At 43.1% G+C, this 18,595-nt stretch overlaps 1 protein-coding gene across 1 annotated transcript in view; it reads right to left on the reverse strand.

Moving 5' to 3' along the window:
* Window positions 1-1,912: 1,912 nt before the first annotated feature.
* The window catches only part of LOC115225657 (integrin alpha-PS1), a 104,765-nt gene continuing 88,082 nt past the window's right edge, over window positions 1,913-18,595 (reverse strand). Inside the window, exons 18-24 of the mRNA XM_036514512.1 lie at window positions 18,290-18,446; window positions 15,979-16,142; window positions 10,961-11,044; window positions 9,002-9,104; window positions 6,041-6,160; window positions 4,844-4,903; window positions 1,913-2,068 (exon numbers count right to left, since the gene is read on the reverse strand). Of these exons, the coding sequence (XP_036370405.1) occupies window positions 1,928-2,068; window positions 4,844-4,903; window positions 6,041-6,160; window positions 9,002-9,104; window positions 10,961-11,044; window positions 15,979-16,142; window positions 18,290-18,446 (829 nt within the window). The 3' untranslated portion in view covers window positions 1,913-1,927. The remainder of the gene's footprint in view (window positions 2,069-4,843; window positions 4,904-6,040; window positions 6,161-9,001; window positions 9,105-10,960; window positions 11,045-15,978; window positions 16,143-18,289; window positions 18,447-18,595) is intronic.

The following is an 18,595-nucleotide window of genomic DNA, read 5'->3' on the forward strand; positions in this document are numbered from 1 at the left end:
GTGTGTGTGTGTGTGTATTATATATATATGTATATATATATGTATAATTGTATATGTATATATATATTATATATATATATATGCATACATACATAGATGCATGTGTGAGTGAGGTGGTGGAAGATACAAGCTTCTGACATAAAAACAAGGCACAACATTGACTATCAGTGTTTTTCAACCATTCTGGTGTGACAAGGTTAAAGGGAACGGGTGTTTGACTTACAACATTAACCTCTTTCTGGAACAAAACAAAAAAGGGGTCATCGCATTTCTTTTAGAATAAGACATTATGGCTTAAATGGACAAAGTTACATTGCTGTGGCAGATATGAAAATATAGAAAAGGGTGCTCACACTTTAGAATATGTCATTGGGGCGGACACAGAAAATATAGGAGGTTGTGACAGCGCACATAAATATAAGACATGGCGGCTACCACAGATAAATATATGATAATGGAATTGCCACCGATTATAATTGGACTTGTATTGGCCACAGAGAGTGCGGAGAGGCTGGTGTTGCCTTGCAGTTTGATCTGATATCCTTAAGAAGTTGGATGAGCCACAGATGGAGGAAGCAGGTTAAGGAGGGGTTTTGACATGTTTGAAAGAGCACATATTCTGCATGAAGAATTTAAGCATGCTGCTCAAAAGTGCACTGCTAGTGTGGTGAATGGGGAAAGCTTGGTTTGCAATGTTTGCGGCTATGTATCCTTGTCAAGAGTAGGGCTCATTAGCCACTAACGGGGCTGTAAATGCAAAATATAAGTTGATCCTGGAGCACACTAAGTTCCAAAAGGTCAGCAATGATCTTCCTTGGTCACGAGTGGACAGCTATCATATATATAATATTATAGATTATATATATATATAATATATATATATATATATTAGGATCATATATATGTACATATATATAGATATATATATATTGCATATATATGTACATATATATATATATAGGATCATATATAGTACATATATATATATATATATATATTATCATATATGTACATAAATAGATATATATATATATCATATATGTACATATATATAGTATATATTATCATATAATGTACATATATATATATTATCATATATATGTACATATATATATATATATATAATATATATATTATCATATATATGTACATATATATATATATATATATATATATAATATTATCATATATATGTACATATATATATATATATATATATATATTATCATATATATGTACATATATATATATATATATATATATATATATATATATTATCATATATATGTACATATAATATATATTATCATATATATGTACATATATATAATATATATATATATATTATATATATAATTATCATATATATGTACATATATATATATAATATTAATATATATATATATATATTATCATATATATGTACATATATATATATATATATATATATATATATATCTGTAAACGTAATATGGGACAATTATTACATTTACACATAAATTCCTCTATTACATAATATCGAGGTCTCTTTATTCTTTGTTGTCTTCCATTTCTATCAATATATATATATATCTAATATATTATATCATATCATCTCGTCATCGTGACCGACTAGGCGCACCACAACTTGTCAAAAGTGCGTATAAAGCATATGCAGTAATGTACAAATGTCTGGGAAGTGAACAGTGTATGAGTCAGATACATGCTTGTGTGTGTATGGAGGGGAGAAAATCAGGTGTAGTGTTGGCGAATCTCAGGAAGCATGGAAGTTTTGACAACTAACAACTGATGCTGGCAGTATCTAAACAAAGACTAGGGGTCTCTCACTTGAAGCCATTGGCTGGCCATTAATTCTACTGAGATCATCCGTCCTTTCACAAGTTTTGTTGTACAACCTGCAGGATGTCTTATATACATACATACAAACCTACATATATACATATGTAGTTGTCACTGTTGCATAAATAAAAGGTTGAAAAACACTGGTCTGTAACGAGTGTGTGCAATAAAAGGAAGAGAAAAGACTTACAAACGAGCGAGGTAACCGCAGAATTGAGTTTGGGTTATCCTGATTTAGAGGGAGACAGAAAGAACAACACTGGTTTACATTTGTGGAACCTACAAACAACACATCTCTGTCTTTGTAATTTGTGAAGAAAACATCAAGAACAATCTGGACGTTTTAATTGTCTGAATATCTGAGATGAGTCTTTAATGAGATTTTAATTATTTGAATTGTTGACCTCATCTTAAACATGTCACGTTTTCCTAAAATTCGAAATCAAAAATCGTAATTGATCAACATCAATGGAATTTGTAGCTGTGATACCAGTGCCGGTGGCATGTAAGAAAGCCATCCGAACGTGGCTGTAGCCAGTGCCGCCCTGACTGGCCTCCGTGCCTGGTGGCACATAAAAAAGCACCATCCGATCATGCCCGTTGCCAGCCTCGTCTGGTCTCCGTGCCGGTGGCACGTAAAAAGCACCATCCGATCGTGGCCGTTTGCCAGCCTCGTCTGGCACTTGTGCTGGTGGCATGTAAAAAGCACCATCTGATCGTGGCCGTTTGCCAGCCTCATCTGGTCTCCGTGCCAGTGGCACGTAAAAAGCACCATCCGATCGTGGCCGTTGCCAGCCTCGTCTGATCTCCGTACCGGTGGCACGTAAAAAAGCACCATCCGATCGGGGCCGTTTGCCAGCCTCGTCTGGCACGTAAAAAGCACCCACTACACTCACAGAGTGGTTGGCATTAGGAAGGGCATCCAGCTGTAGAAACACTGCCAGATCAGACTGGGCCTGGTGCAGCCTTCTGGCTTCCCAGACCCCAGTTGAACCGTCCAACCCATGCTAGCATGGAAAACGGACGTTAAACGATGATGATGATGATGATGAATTATTTAGATTTACTCCATGTTTTGATCAGTCTGATCACCAATTACCATCAGGTGTCTTTTACCTGGATACAGATACATTTCTTCCAGTTGTAGTGGTCTGAGTTCAAATCCCACAGGGGTCAATTTTAGCTTTCATTCATTTCCTGAGGTCACTAAATAACAATTATTATTGCTTCCCTCCTTTCTGTTTTTCTCTTGTTCTTGTCTAGTGGAAATCAGCCATAATCAGGCCCGGAAAGGGCTGATTAAAATGACCAAGACATGCTTTATGCCATGCTGGCAACCCTATGGCTCCACCAGGAGTTGAGGGCTGAAGGAGGGAAGGAAGGAAGAATGTAGTACCATATTGGATTTGAACTAGGAATTATTATTTCTGAATAAAGAGTTTTAGCAACCCCAGCCACAAAACCACAGACATAGGGACAAATTCATGTTTACCAAACATTACGAATATCTGTGGAAAGTCTTATGAAAGAGAAACTGTGAAGCCCCTAATGAGGACTAGACATAGGTGATAGAATGAAATTTCCAATGTGGAACTTGCTGACAACTTGCTGGGGCTGCCTGCTGGAGCCTAGTGGCAGGTGTTTAAAGGGAAAAATTTGACAAGACAGTCAGTCACTGACTGACACTCGCTGACGATACATCGAAGAGGCCAGGGAACAGAAGAAAGAAGACATGCACCCAACACCAGAGCTGAAGACACCTCCGAAAGGGAGGGGCCCCGCCACGTCAAAACGGTAGAGGAGTAGGGGCCGAAACCGGATGTGGTTCCTCCTGATGATGTCTTGAGCTAACTGGATCCTATAAAGGAACTGTTGTGTTAGCAGACCATGAAACACAGTTGTAATTCCTCCTTGGGTGTGGCCCCACAGCACAGCAACTTGGAGCAAATATCTTTCCCTTCAGAATTTCGGCTATGTTTTGTGATTGAAGCAGGTAACCGGAAACTGTGCAGAAGCCCACTGTATATATGCATGCTTGTGTGTATGTGAGCCTGTGCATGTGTAAGTCAAATTACATCAACCCCAGTGTGCAACTGGTACTTATCTCCTTGACTTCAAAAGGATGGATGGCAAAGTTGACCTGAGCAGAATTTGAACTCAGAATGTATAAACAGACACAATGACATGAAATATTTCGCCTGGCCATGCAAACAATTCTGCCAGCAATAATAATAATATAATAATAATAATAATAATACTGATACTTATTATTATTATTATTAGTAGTAGTAGTAGTATTCTTTCTACTGGAAGCACAAGGCCTCAAATTTGGGGGAGAGGGATTAAGTCGGTTACATCGATCCCAGTGCATAACTGGTACTTATTTAATCGACCCAGAAAAGATGGAATGTAAAGTTGACCTCAGAGGAATTTGAACTCAGAACGTAGTGGCAGACGAAATACTGCTAAGCATTTCGCCCGGCATGCTAACAATTCTGCCAGCTCATCGCTATAATAATAATACAATACCACAGATTTGCTTGTCAGTTGTTTGACCGTAACCAGTTGAGCATGTCCCTTAGTGGCTGACGATATGTGCATCTCTGATCACGAGCAGAAGTAGTGGGGGGAACATCATAGCCATGTGTGAGGAGGGATTCTTGGGGTTTGAATAATTCACCTTGGAAACATAGGTGGTTCTTTCAACATCCTTAAACAACCCTTATTCAGGGACCTTTTGAGCGGGATGGGTAACTCGACCAGAAGAAAATTCTAACTGAGTCCCACCTGCAAGGTCATGTGCTGTTTATCTTGATATGAGATCACCATGTCGCACACATATGGTTGTGATGCATGTGCCTGGTGTACCCTTATCAGACGGGTAGTCATGATGGGTATATTGGGCTTCGTATATTTTACCCCAGTGTCACTTTGATGGCATGAACTGCTCTCTCACTCAATAATAATAATAATAATAATAACAATGATAATAACAGTAACTTACTTTGATTGATGCAGGATTAATGATGGTTGGATGGCGGCAGGTTACTTTTCCTTCTTCAACCTGAAATAGATATTTCCAAAAATCAATATAAAAAGACTTATTGATCGTCTCAGATCAGAATGTATTGATTGAAGTGAACTGAGAAAAAGTTTTAAATGCAGAGTGGTTTAATTGCTGCTGTTAATCAGTTTCATGTCAGCTCCGAACCAGCAGATTTGAGATCTGAGGCATTCCACTCATGACCATCACACCTTTTATCCAATTACAATTCAAAATCGAAATCGATCAACATCAATGGAAATTGCAGCTGTGATGCCAGTGGCACGTAAGAGAACCATCTGAACGTGGCTATTGCCAGCGTGCCGCCCCGACTGGCATCCGTGCCAGTGGCACGTAAAAAGCACCATCCAATCGTGGCGGTTTGCTAGCCTCGTCTGGCACCTGTGCAGGTGGCACGTAAAAAGCACCCACTACTCTCACGGAGTGGTTGGCATTAGGAAGGGCATCCAGCCGCAGAAACATTGCCAGATCAGACTGAGCCTGGTGCAGCCTTCTGGCTTCCCAGACCCCATCTGGTTCACCAGTCCTCAGTCAAATCGTCCAATCCATGCTAACATGGAAAGCGGATGCTAAACGATGATGATGATGAATTGCTTGTATTAAATACTAGCAGTATCGCCCGGCGTTGCTCGGGTTTGTAAGGGAAATAACTATAAAGCATTTTTAGAGTTATAGCAAAAATAGCAAAAAAATGCATTAAAAAATCGAAAAAAGTAAAAAAAAAAATTGGTAAATTTTTTTTTAAATCGTTGACTCATCGTAGACATTTTTAGAGAGTTTACTCCCTTATGTAATAGCGAAAAAATGCATTAAAATGAAAAAAAATGATGGTAAAATATTTAAAAATCGTAGACGCGTGCTAATACCCAGAAGGGCTCGATATGAATTACGACTATAAGATACCTGGTTTTGGTTAAACTGCACCGCAAAATGTGGGAGTAGTTAGGAATCTAAATCGTAGGAGACAGACACACAACCTTACGTTTATATATAAAGATATAATTACTTTAATAGTATTTGATACAATTGAGCACTCAATATAAATTCAGTATTAATTCAGTGTATAATATTCTCATTAAATATCTTTAACTAAAGATTTATGTAACATAAAATAATAAGAAAGGAAACCATACGAACCTTTGGTGGCTGCAGTAAATAGAGGAGGTGTTTGCCATGGTCTTCATCACTAGCCAGTTCATAAGGCCATTCGATGGTGAGTTTTGACTGAGGTACAGTTCCGGAGCCTTTGTTGTACACCTGGGCAGGGGACAATAATATCAAAAATATTACAAACAGAAAAAAAAAAAGGGTAATCTTACTCTCCAATTCACTCTCCTTTGATTTCCATCTGGAGTGTCCATGTATCTATTCTACAGCAAGACACCTACCCGTGTGACTCTATATCAGGGCTCCCCAAATTTTTTAGACCATCGACCCCTTCATGGAATCCTTGACTCCTTTTCGACTCCGTCAAGTACATCGACATCAAAATAAAAATTCAAATGGAAATTGTAGTTAAGACACCCGTGCCGGTGACACGTAAAAAGCACCGTCCGAACGTGGCAGTTGCCAGCGCCGCCCGACTGGCGTCCGTGTCGGTGACACGTAAAAAGCACCAACCAATCGTGGCCGTTTGCCAGCCTGCTCTGGCCCCAGTGCCGGCGGCACATAAAAAACACCCACTACACTCACAGAGTGGTTGGCATTAGGAAGGGCACCCAGCCGTAGAAACACTGCCAAATGAGACTGGAGCCTGGTGCAGCCTCCATGGCTTTCAGACCCTGGTTGAACCGTCCAACTCATGCTAGCGTGGAAAAAGATGTTAAATGATGATGATGATGATGATGAGGAATGTACAAGAAAATAAAGAAATAAATAATAATAATTAAGTAAGCAATAATAAATCTCTGAACGAGATATAAACAGTAACCGCTCGACAATGTAAGGTGTACTAGCCATCTGAATGTGGCTAGCCACTGGGGGTTGGGTGTTACTGATGCTTTTAGCCCCAGGCGATCAACGTCACCAGATGGACTTTAGACACAATCTCAGTGCCCTTGTGTTATTTGCAAAGGGAGGTCATCCTCCCTCGAAAACCTAAGTACTACATACGGACTATAGTTTCAAGGTAATTGCCTCTCGTCAACACATGGTAAGCACCAGTTTTCGACGAAGGAGACCCCTTGCAAATAATATTTAACGTTTTTCACAGCAACCACTGTCACTGATTTAGAAAAACTGTCTGAAAGCAATAATAAATCTCTGAACGAGATATAAACAGTAACCGCTCGACAACGTAAGGTGTACTAGCCATCTGAATGTGGCTAGCCACTGGGGGTGGGGTGTTACTGATGCGCTTAGCCCCAGGCGATCAACGTCACCAGATGGACTTTAGACACAACCTCAGTGCCCTTGTGTTATTTGCAAATAATTAAGTAGATGTGCACCTACTGACCCCTTGAATAGTTCCATCAACCCCAGGGGTCAATATCATCTACTTTGGAGACCCTTGCTCTATATCTTTAATCTCTCAACTGGTACAAAGCCACCACCCCTAATCTAAAATATCATTAGGTTAGAGCTTATCCTGGTTTTTGAGGTGTAAAAACGAGTGACAGTGTAACCTCTGCTCCACCAATGGACAGGACACGAATCTGTCACAAGGTTGACAAGTGGCACCTATTTTCAGCCAAGTAGACTGGAACAATATAAAATGAAAAATGCTTTGTTCAGGGACACACAATGCCAGATCAGAGAATTGAACACGTGATGTTACAAATGCGAAGCCAGCACTCTAACCACCAAGCTATAGGTCTTTACTCTCTTAATATTCGCCTTATGGGGTTGATGTATAAAATACCAGTGAAATACTGGGGTTAATTCTTGTCTCTTTCTGATTTATCTCTGCGGAACTTTTCGGTTTGAACAGCAGTTTTTTCTAGCGGTGTCATATGAAATTGTCACCCATAATTATGACCCTAGTATCGATCTATTGCATTTCAATCTGTTTTAGGGTTAGGATTAGGGGGAAGGGTATCTTTTTTTTCTTCACAAATGTAAATAAACCCAATCTGTTTCTTAAACGAGGGACATATTCATACGGCACAGAATGCTTTTTACCTCAATAGACGTCATTGATTGGTTGAAATTGAAGAAAAAAAAAGAACAAATATCTTACAAACTATAGAATTTTCTCAATAAAGCCAAGAGAAAAAGATGTTTTATAAACACATTCTACCAGTATACGAAGTTTAAAAGTGTTTAGTTACCTAGACATTATGTTAAAAACTGCCGTTCAAAAGGAAAAGATCCATCTCTGCTGTACCCTGTGGAAAAGTCATGTTATTCCTTGAGAAACAGAGAAAGGTTGTGTGAAGAGGGTTCAGTAACCCTCTTTTCAAAAACAGCCTGATGTCTACCTGAACTAGTGAAGGACCGACCAGTGTGAAGCACAGCAGGGAAAGGAAATACAGAAACAACTTAACGGAAGAATTCTTGAAGAATAAATCTCAGAGCGAGTTATAAACAGTAGCTGCAACACATTGTGATGTATATTTGCCATTTAAATATGGCTAACCCCTAAGGGTGGATGTTACTGTAGTTTGTAGCCCCAGGAGGACACCTCCTCCAGCTGGCTTTAGACACACTTTCTGTGCCCTATCAGTATTTGCAAAGGGAAAGTTTGTAGCCCCAGGAGGACACCTCCTCCAGCTTGCTTTAGACACACTTTCTGTGCCCTATCAGTATTTGCAAAGGGAAAGTTTGTAGCCCCAGGAGGACACCTCCTCCAGCTTGCTTTAGACACACTTTCTGTGCCCTATCAGTATTTGCAAAGGGAAAGTTTGTAGCCCCAGGAGGACACCTCCTCCAGCTGGCTTTAGACACACTTTCTGTGCCCTATCAGTATTTGCAAAGGAAGGCTTCCCTTTGCAAATACTGATAGGGCACAGAAAGTGTGTCAATAGCCAGCTGGAGGAGGTGTCCTCCTGGGGCTACAAACTACAGTAGCATCCACCCTTAGGGGTTAGCCATATTTAAATGGCAAATATACGTCTTGAAGAATAATTCTGAGAAATGAAAGAAACAAAAAAGACTCACGTCATAAATATGGCTGACAACTGGACCAATGTCATCTTCATTTTTCATGGCGCTTTCCCCAAGAGCATTACCGGTATAAACCACTTGTTCAGGGGAAGATTGGCTGAAGTTCACAAATACAGATTGCTTAAACAACATCAACAGTTATAGAAAATTTCATTGTAAATATTTTTGCCAGAGGAAAATTTGTCGAAGAAATTTCATTTTAATCCTTTCGTTACCAACCCGGCCAAAACCGGCTCTGGCTCTGTAGTATAAATGTCTTGTTTTCATTAGTTTTTCATTAAAATATACCAGCAAATCTTAGTTGCAATTTATGTTCCTAACACTAGCTTAATGATAAGTTATTCTACTAAATTCTTTGTTATATTTAACCCTTTCGTTACCAACCCGGCCAAAACCAGCTCTGGCTCTGTAGTATAAATGTCTTGTTTTCATTAGTTTTTCATTAAAATATACCAGCAAACCTTAGTTGCAATTTATGTTCCTAACACTAGCTTAATGATAAGTTATTCTACTAAATTCTTTGTTATATTTAACCCTTTCTTTACCAACCCGGCTGAAACCAGCTCTGGCTCTGTAGTATAAATGACTTGTTTTTATTAGTTTTTCATTAAAATATACCACAATTTATGTTCCTAACACTAGCTTAATGAGAAGTTATTTTACTAAATTCTTTGTTATATTTAAAATAATTTAAAGAAACACAGACCATCTCAAAATAAATACATTAACGAAAGGGTTAAATGGCAACATAGTTCTTTAACGTTTGACATTTTTTTTTTTATTTTCCTCTTTGGCAAAATTTTTTCAATTTTTCAGACACACAAAAACATTAATAGACAGAAGCGTTTAATATGTGGTTCAAAAGTTCATTTCATGAGAACGTAGGTTTGGGTTCAATCCCATTGTGTGGCACCTTGGGCAAGTGTCTTCTTATATAGCTCCAGGCTGACCAATGACTTGAGAAAGGATTTGGTAGGCAGAAACTGTAAGAACCCAAGGTAGCAAGGTTAGCACGCCGGGCGAAATGCATAGCCGTATTTTGTATGCCGTTACGTTCTGAGTTCAAATTCCGCTGAGGTCAACTTTGCCTTTCATCCTTTCGGGGTCGATTAAATAAGTACCAGTTATGCACTGGGGTCGATGTAATCAAACTTAATCTGTTTGTCTGTCCTTGTTTGTCCCCTCTATGTCTAGCCCCTTGTGGGTAATAAAAAAATAGGTATTTCGTTTGCCTCTACGATCTGAGTTCAAATTCCGCCGAGGTCGACTTTGCCTTTCATCCTTTTGGGGTCGATGAATTAAGTACCAGTTACGCACAGTGGTCGATGTAATCAACATAATCCCTTTGTCTTTGTTTGTCCCCTCTATGTTTAGCCCCTCGTGGGCAGTAAAGAAATAAGAAACTGTAAGAACCCTGCTTGAGAGAGAGAGAGAGAGAGAGAGAGAGAAGAGAGAGAGAGAGAAAGAGAGAGAGAGAGAGAGAGAGAGAGAGAGGGAGAGAGAAAGAGAGAGAGGGGGAGAAAGAAAGAGAGAGAGGGGAGAGAAAGATAGAGAGAGAGAGAGGGGAGAGAGAAGAGAGAGAGAGGGGAGAGAAAGAGAGACAGAGAAAGAAAGAGAGAGAGAGAAAGAGAGAGAGAGAACGAGAAAAAAAGAGAGAGAGAGAGAAAGAGAGAGAACGAGAAAGTATGAGTGTGTGTTGTGTGTGAATGTTGACATTTTAGGGTTTTGCTAGTTGACATTTTGACCTGTCACTGTGTGCTTTCCGTCACCTGTGGATTATAAAAAAAACCCTTCCATGAAAAACAAAAACAGCAAGAACCTCCATTCAAAACACCCCACTTCAAACACTTCTCCACCCATACCAGCATCCCTCCCTCCTCCTCTCTCTCCTCCTCCTCTCTCTCCCTCTCTCTCTCTCTCTCTCCAAGATGAAGCAAACATCAATGTCCTCACCCTGTAACTTGTATGTCAGTAATAATCAACATTTCAAAGGCAATGTCAACTTGATTGTCTTCTGGTGTTTGTTCCTCGCTTATTCTGAAAGAAACAAGAAACAAGGATTAGTTTATTAGGGCTCAGTAGTAGGCCCCACCCACACTGAATTTGTATATTCCGTTTGCCAGCTCTGTCTGGCCCCCCCGTGTTGGTGGCATGTAAAAGCACCATCCGTTTCGTGGCCGTTTGCCAGCACTGTCTGGCCCCCGTGTTGGTGGCACGTAAAAGCACCATCCGTTTCGTGGCCGTTTGCCAGCTCTGTCTGGCCCCCGTGTTGGTGGCACGTAAAAGCACCATCCGTTTCGTGGCCGTTTGCCAGCACTGTCTGGCCTCTGTGCCGGTGACACGTAAAAGCACCATCCGTTTCGTGGCCGTTTGCCAGCTCTGTCTGGCCCCCGTGTTGGTGGCACGTAAAAGCACCATCCGTTTCGTGGCCGTTTGCCAGCACTGTCTGGCCTCTGTGCCGGTAACACGTAAAAGCACCATCCGTTCGTGGCCGTTTGCCAGCTCTGTCTGGCCCCCGTGTTGGGGCACGTAAAAGCACCATCCGTTCGTGGCCGTTTGCCAGCACTGTCTGGCCTCTGTGCCTGGTGACAGAAAGCACCATCCGTTTCGTGGCCGTTTGCCAGCACTGTCTGGCTCGTGCCGGTGACACGTAAAAGCACCATCCGTTCGTGGCCGTTTGCCAGCACTGTCTGGCCTCGTGCCGGTGACACGTAAAAGCACCATCCGTTTCGTGGCCGTTTGCCAGCTCTGTCTGGCCCCCGTGTTGGTGGCACGTAAAAGCACCATCCGTTTCGTGGCCGTTTGCCACAGCACTGTCTGGCCTCTGTGCCGGTGACACGTAAAAGCACCATCCGTTTCGTGGCCGTTTGCCAGCTCTGTCTGGCCCCCGTGTTGGTGGCACGTAAAAGCACCATCCGTTCGTGTCCGTTGCCAAGCCTCGCCTGGCCCCGTGCCGGTGACACGTAAAAGCACCATCCGTTCGTGGCCGTTTGCCAGCTCTGTCTGGCCCCCGTGTTGGTGGCACGTAAAAGCACCATCCGTTCGTGTCCGTTGCCAAGCCTCGCCTGGCCCCGTGCCGGTGACACGTAAAAGCACCATCCGTTTTGTGGCCGTTTGCCAGCTCTGTCTGGCCCCCGTGTTGGTGGCACGTAAAAGCACCATCTGTTCGTGATCGTTGCCAAGCCTCGCCTGGCCCCGTGCCGGTGACACGTAAAAGCACCATCCGTTCGTGGCCGTTTGCCAGCTCTGTCTGGCCCCCGTGTTGGTGGCACGTAAAAGCACCATCCGTTCGTGTCCGTTGCCAAGCCTCGCCTGGCCCCGTGCCGGTGACACGTAAAAGCACCATCCGTTTCGTGGCCGTTTGCCAGCTCTGTCTGGCCCCCGTGTTGGTGGCACGTAAAAGCACCATCCGTTCGTGTCCGTTGCCAAGCCTCGCCTGGCCCCGTGCCGGTAACACGTAAAAGCACCATCTGTTCGTGGCCGTTTGCCAGCTCTGTCTGGCACCTGTGCGGGTGGCACGTAAAAGCACCATCCGTTCGTGTCCGATGCCAAGCTTCGCCTGGCCCCGTGCCAGTGACACGTAAAAGCACCATCCGTTCGTGGCTGTTTGCCAGCTCTGTCTGGCACCTGTGCGGGTGGCACGTAAAAAGCACCCACTACACTCACGGAGTGGTTGGCGTTAGGAAGGACATCCAGCCGTAGAAACACTGCCAGATCTGACTGGGCCTGATGAAGCCTTCCAGCTTCACAGTCCCCAGTTGAACCGTCCAACCCATGCTAGCATGGAGAACGGACGCTAAATGATGATGATGATGAGTGTAGTACAACGCAGGGCATCAAACTGTGGGATAAGCTAGTGCATAGAAAATGAGTTGTGTAACAATAGATATGGTAGTTTATCTTTATATATAAAACTGTAGTTGTGTGAGTGTCTGTCGCCTTCGATTTAGATTCCTAACTACTCCCACATTTTGCGGTGCAGTTTAACCAAAACCGGGTATCTTATAGTCGTGATTCATATCGAGCCCTTCTGGGTATTAGCGCGCGTCTACAATGAGTCTACGATTTTAAAAATAATTTACCATCATTTTTTTCCATTTTCATGCATATTTTTTTAAAGGGAAGTAACTCTCTAAAAATGTCTACGATGAGTCAACGATTTAAAAAAAAATTTACCATCATATTTTTTCCATTTTTGATGAATGTTTTTGCTATTTTTTGGCCATAACTCTCTAAAAATGCTGTATAGTTATTTCCCTTACAAACCCGAGCAACGCCGGGCGATACTGCTAGTATTTTATAAAACATACATATGTTTCATCAAATTATTGACAGGATTATGCGTAAGAGAAGCAGGGTTAGTGTAGTCGTGGAAGGAGAAGCACTCCGTCGGTTACGACGATGAGGGTTTCGGTTGATCCAAATCAAAGGAACAGCCTGCTCGTGAAATTAACGTGTAAGTGGCTGAGCACTCCACAGTCTCGTGTACCCTTAACGTAGTTCTCGGGGATATTCAGCGTGACACAGAGAGTGACAAGGCCGGCCCTTTGAAATACAGGTACAACAGAAACAGGAAGTAAGAGTGAGAGAAAGTTGTGGCGAAAGAGTACAGCAGGGATCACCACAATCCCCTGCAGGAGCACTCAATCGGTTATGATGACGAGGGTTCCGGTTGATCCGAATCAACGGAACAGCCTGCTCGTGAAATTAACGTGTAAGTGGCTGAGCACTCCACAGACACGTGCACCCTTAACGTAGTTCTCGGGGATATTCAGCGTGACACAGAGAGTGACAAGGCCGGCCCCGGCCCCTTGAAATACAGGTACAACAGAAACAGGAAGTAAGAGTGAGAGAAAGTTGTGGCGAAAGAGTACAGCAGGGATCACCACCATCCCCTGCCGGAGCCTCGTGGAGCTTTTAGGTGTTTTCGCTCAATAAACACTCACAACGCCCGGTCTGGGAATCGAAACCGCAATCCTATGACCGCGAGTCCGCTGCCCTAACCACTGGGCCATTGCGCCTCCACATGTGTAGTCGTACATCTATGTGTGTTTGCAAAATTATTGGAAAACAGCTGAACGGAAGCAAGCATGAAATATCCAGTGATCACCTTCCCTGGGAATCTACACATTGATGTACAGGTATCGCTAGACCAAGAAGAGCACAATCTCACGATCAGTTTGAGGAAGACTCTAGACATCAAGTTGAGGATATAAAGGCTGTTTATGGAAGATAAGATGGAGGTGCAATGGCTCAGTGGTTAGGGCAGCAGACCTGCGGTTGTAGGATCGTGGTTTCGTTTCCCAGACCGGGCGTTGTGAGTGTTTATTGAGCGAAAACACCTAAAGCTCCACGAGGCTCTGGCAGAGGGTGGTGGCCCAGTGGTTAGGGTAGTGGACTTGCGTCGTAGGATTCGCAGACTTGACCGGGCGTAGTGAATGTTTATTGGATGAAAACACCTAAAGCTCCACGAGGCTCCAGCAGGGGGTGGTGGCCCAGTGGTTAGGGTAGTGGACTTGCGGTCGTAGGATTCACAGACTTGACCGGGTGTAGTGAATGTTTATTGGATGAAAACACCTAAAGCTCCACGAGGCTCCAGCAGGGGGTGGTGGCCCAGTGGTTAGGGTAGTGGACTTGCGGTTGTAGGATTCGCAGACTCGACCGGGCGTAGTGAATGTTTATTGGATGAAAACACCTAAAGCTCCACGAGGCTCCAGCAGGGGGTGGTGGCCCAGTGGTTAGGGTAGTGGACTTGCGGTCGTAGGATTCACAGACTTGACCGGGCGTAGTGAATGTTTATTGGATGAAAACACCTAAAGCTCCACGAGGCTCTGGCAGAGGGTGGTGGCCCAGTGGTTAGGGTAGTGGACTTGCGGTCGTAGGATTCGCAGACTCGACCGGGCGTTGTGAGTGTTTATTGGATGAAAACATCTAAAGCTCCACGAGGCTCTGGCAGAGGGTGGTGGCCCAGTGGTTAGGGTAGTGGACTTGCGGTCGTAGTATCCGCAGACTCGACCGGGCGTTGTGAGTGTTTATTGGATGAAAACACCTAAAGCTCCACGAGGCTCCAGCAGGGGATGGTGGCAACCCCTGCTGTACTTTTTCACCACAACTTTCTCTCTTTCTTTCTGTTTCACCTGTATTTCAAAGGGCCAACCTTGTCACACTCTGTGTCATGCTGAATCTCCCCGGGAACTACGTTAAGGGTACACGTGTCTGTGGAGTGCTCAGCCACTTGCATGGTAATCAACTGGAACCTTCGTCATCGTAATCAATGGTGCAAGCACTCCGTCGGTTACGACGAGGAGGGTTCTGTGGAGTGCTCAGCCACTTGCATGGTAATCAACTGGAACCTTCGTCATCGTAATCAATGGTGCAAGCACTCCGTCGGTTACGACGAGGAGGGTTCCGGTTGATCCGAATCAACGGAACAGCCTGCTCGTGAAATTAACGTGTAAGTGGCTGAGCACTCCACAGACACGTGCACCCTTAACGTAGTTCTCGGGGATATTCAGCGTGACACAGAGAGTGACAAGGCCGGCCCTTTGAAATACAGGTACAACAGAAACAGGAAGTAAGAGTGAGAGAAAGTTGTGGCGAAAGAGTACAGCAGGGTTCACCACCATCCCTTGCCGGAGCCTCGTGGAGCTTTTAGGTGTTTTCGCTCAATAAACACTCACAACGCCCGGTCTGGGAATCGAAACTACGATCCTATGACCGCGAGTCCGCTGCCCTAACCACTGGGCCATTGCGCCTCCACCATAATCAATGGAGTGTGACGATGGAAGATAAGGACATCAAATGTGGCAAAGTTTCAATGGTCAGGGCGATTCAGCCATTCGAGATAGGTCAGAGAGAGTCATCAAAGAAAACCATTTTGCCATTCTGGGGCCTCATCACGGAGAGGCAGAAAGGCAACATCAACATCATCATCAACAACAACAACAAGAATATGATATGAAGATACGTACGTGGTTAAGTTGACTTCAAGACTGAGGAAATTTGTAGGCTTAGCATCTTGAATAACGAGTTTCACAATGAAAGTCAGTTCTGTTTTTGAAAGGAAAGGATTGCCAAGCCTGTCACAGACAATAACGTCATTTTTTTTGGAAGAACATTCTACAGGCTGCTTGCTCTGAAGATAGAAAATAAATAATAAATGCATGGTCTAACCCTTTAGCATTTAAACCGGCCATATCCGGCCCAAATATTTAACATATTATGCGGAGAAAATCCCTGGAGAAGGACATCATGCTCGGAATGGTCAGTGGCAAGAGAGGAAGAGGCCGACCAATGGAGAGGTTCTTAAGCAGATCAGGCCAAAAATGTCGCTAGAAGCTAGGATCAACAAGCATAGATTGGCATATTTCGGTCATATTATGCGGAGAAAATCCCTGGAGAAGGACATCATGCTCGGAATGGTCAGTGGCAAGAGAGGTAGAGGCCGACCAAGAACCCGCTGGCTTGAAACCATCAAGAGTGATACCGGAATGGACATAGCCAATCTGAAAGAAGCGGCCCAGGATAGAACTGGCTGGAGGACACTGATCCAATGAGTGACCGAGAGTCGACTTCGACTGAGCGGATAGAGAGATGTTCAAACTGGCCGGATTTGGCTTTGCACACTTATCCTACAATGTCATTCTAAGAATAAGCAATCACATCCTCAAAATTTTAATGCTACGAGGTCTTTGCATGATTAATTCAAAACAATTTGATTACATAAGCATTACATTTGACAGAATTATCTGAATACTAAAAGGTTAAAACAATGGTTCCCAACATATTGTAGCTCAGTGACCCATTGGAAGAACATTCTACAGGCTGCTTGCTCTAAAGATAGAAAATAAATAATAACTGCATGGTTTAACCCTTTAGCTTTTAAACCGGCCATATCCGGCCAAAATATTTAATCTGTTTCATGTTCAAACTGACCAGATCCAGGCCCTCACACCTACCCTACAATGGTATTCTACATTAAGTAATTACACCATCAAGATCTTGAAGATATGAGATAATGCATGATTAATTCAAATCAATGAGAATCAATAAGCATTATGTTTGATAGAATAATCTGAACACTAAAGGGTTAAACTGGCCACATCCAGCCCAAATATTCTATGTTCTATGTTCAAACTGGCTGGATCTGGCTTTGCACACTTATCCTACAATGTCATTCTAAGAATAAGCAATCACATCCTCAAAATTTTAATGCTACGATGTCTTTGCGTGATTAATTCAAAACAATTTGATTACAAAAGCATTACATTGGCGTTAGGAAGGGCGTCCAGCTGTAGAAACTCTGCCAGATCAAGATTGGGGCCTGGTGCAGCCATCTGGTTCGCCAGCCCTCAGTCAAAATCGTCCAACCCATGCTAGCATGGAAAATGGACGTTAAACAATGATGATGATGATAGTTCATGCATTGAAATATAAAATATTGTCTGAATAACAAAAAGATGGTAGGCGCGGGCATGGCTGTGTGGTTAGGGAGCTTGCTTCCTAGCTACATGGTTTCGGGTTCAGTCCCTCAGCGTGGCACTTTGGGTAGGTGTCTTCCACTATAGCCCCGAGCCGACCGGAGCTTTGTGACTGAATTCGGTAGGCGGAAGTTACTGTCGTGTGTGTATGTGTGCGTATAGCTGCTCAGTGCCTCTCCGAAAGAGAGAGAGGGAATGGTCACAACTGGCATGTCTTACATGTTTAGCTCCAGATCAGGGACTCATCATCATCATCATCATCATCATTTAACGTCTGCTTTCCATGCTAGCATGGGTTGGACAGTTTGACCGGGGTCTGGTAAGCCATGGAGGCTGCACCAGGCTCCAATCTGATCTGGCAGTATTTCTACAGCTGGATGCCCTTCCTAACGCCAACCACTCTCTGAGTGTAGTGGGTGTTTTTTATGTGCCACCCGCACAGGAGCCAGGCGAGGCTGGCAATGGCCACGATCGGATTGGTGCATTTTACATGTGTATGTGTGTACATGTGTATGTGTATATGTGTGTATGTGTGTAGGTGTATGTGTATGTATGTGTATGTGTGTATATGTATATGTGTGTATATGTGTAGATGTGTATGTGTGTATGTGTATATGTTTATGTGTATATGAGTATGTGTGTGTATGTGTATATGAGTATGTGTGTATGTGTGTGTGTGGATGTTACCATCAATCAAGCTGTGTCCCTTGTTTCCAGTCTTCCATGCAAACATGTCGGGTCACAGGGTAAATACTTACTCGGGGCTAAACACAACCATACTGAAGAAAATGTAAAGTCCTACCTCTCCATAGTCGACTCCTTGGTAAATCACATTTTCTGGTACCTTCAGGTTTAGTTTGGTGTCATAGGCCGGTTCCTTGCTATTTGTCACAGTGAAACGGATCAGTAGAGAACTGCTGTCTTTACTACTAAGGACATAGCGTTTGGTAACTGGGTCTCTGAGAAAACAAGAGCAGAAGGAATATTCTCAATTTGGTCCGATTGGAAAATTAATCACAAGTGGAAAGTGTCATGCTGTCATCATTGATTTCCCTTTGTCTGTCAGTCTGCCATCATCAGTCACTGGCAGTCTATCACCATTAGTCAG

Source organism: Octopus sinensis, linkage group LG28 (genome assembly GCF_006345805.1).
Source record: "Octopus sinensis linkage group LG28, ASM634580v1, whole genome shotgun sequence".
Classification (NCBI taxonomy): Eukaryota; Metazoa; Mollusca; class Cephalopoda; order Octopoda; family Octopodidae; genus Octopus; species Octopus sinensis.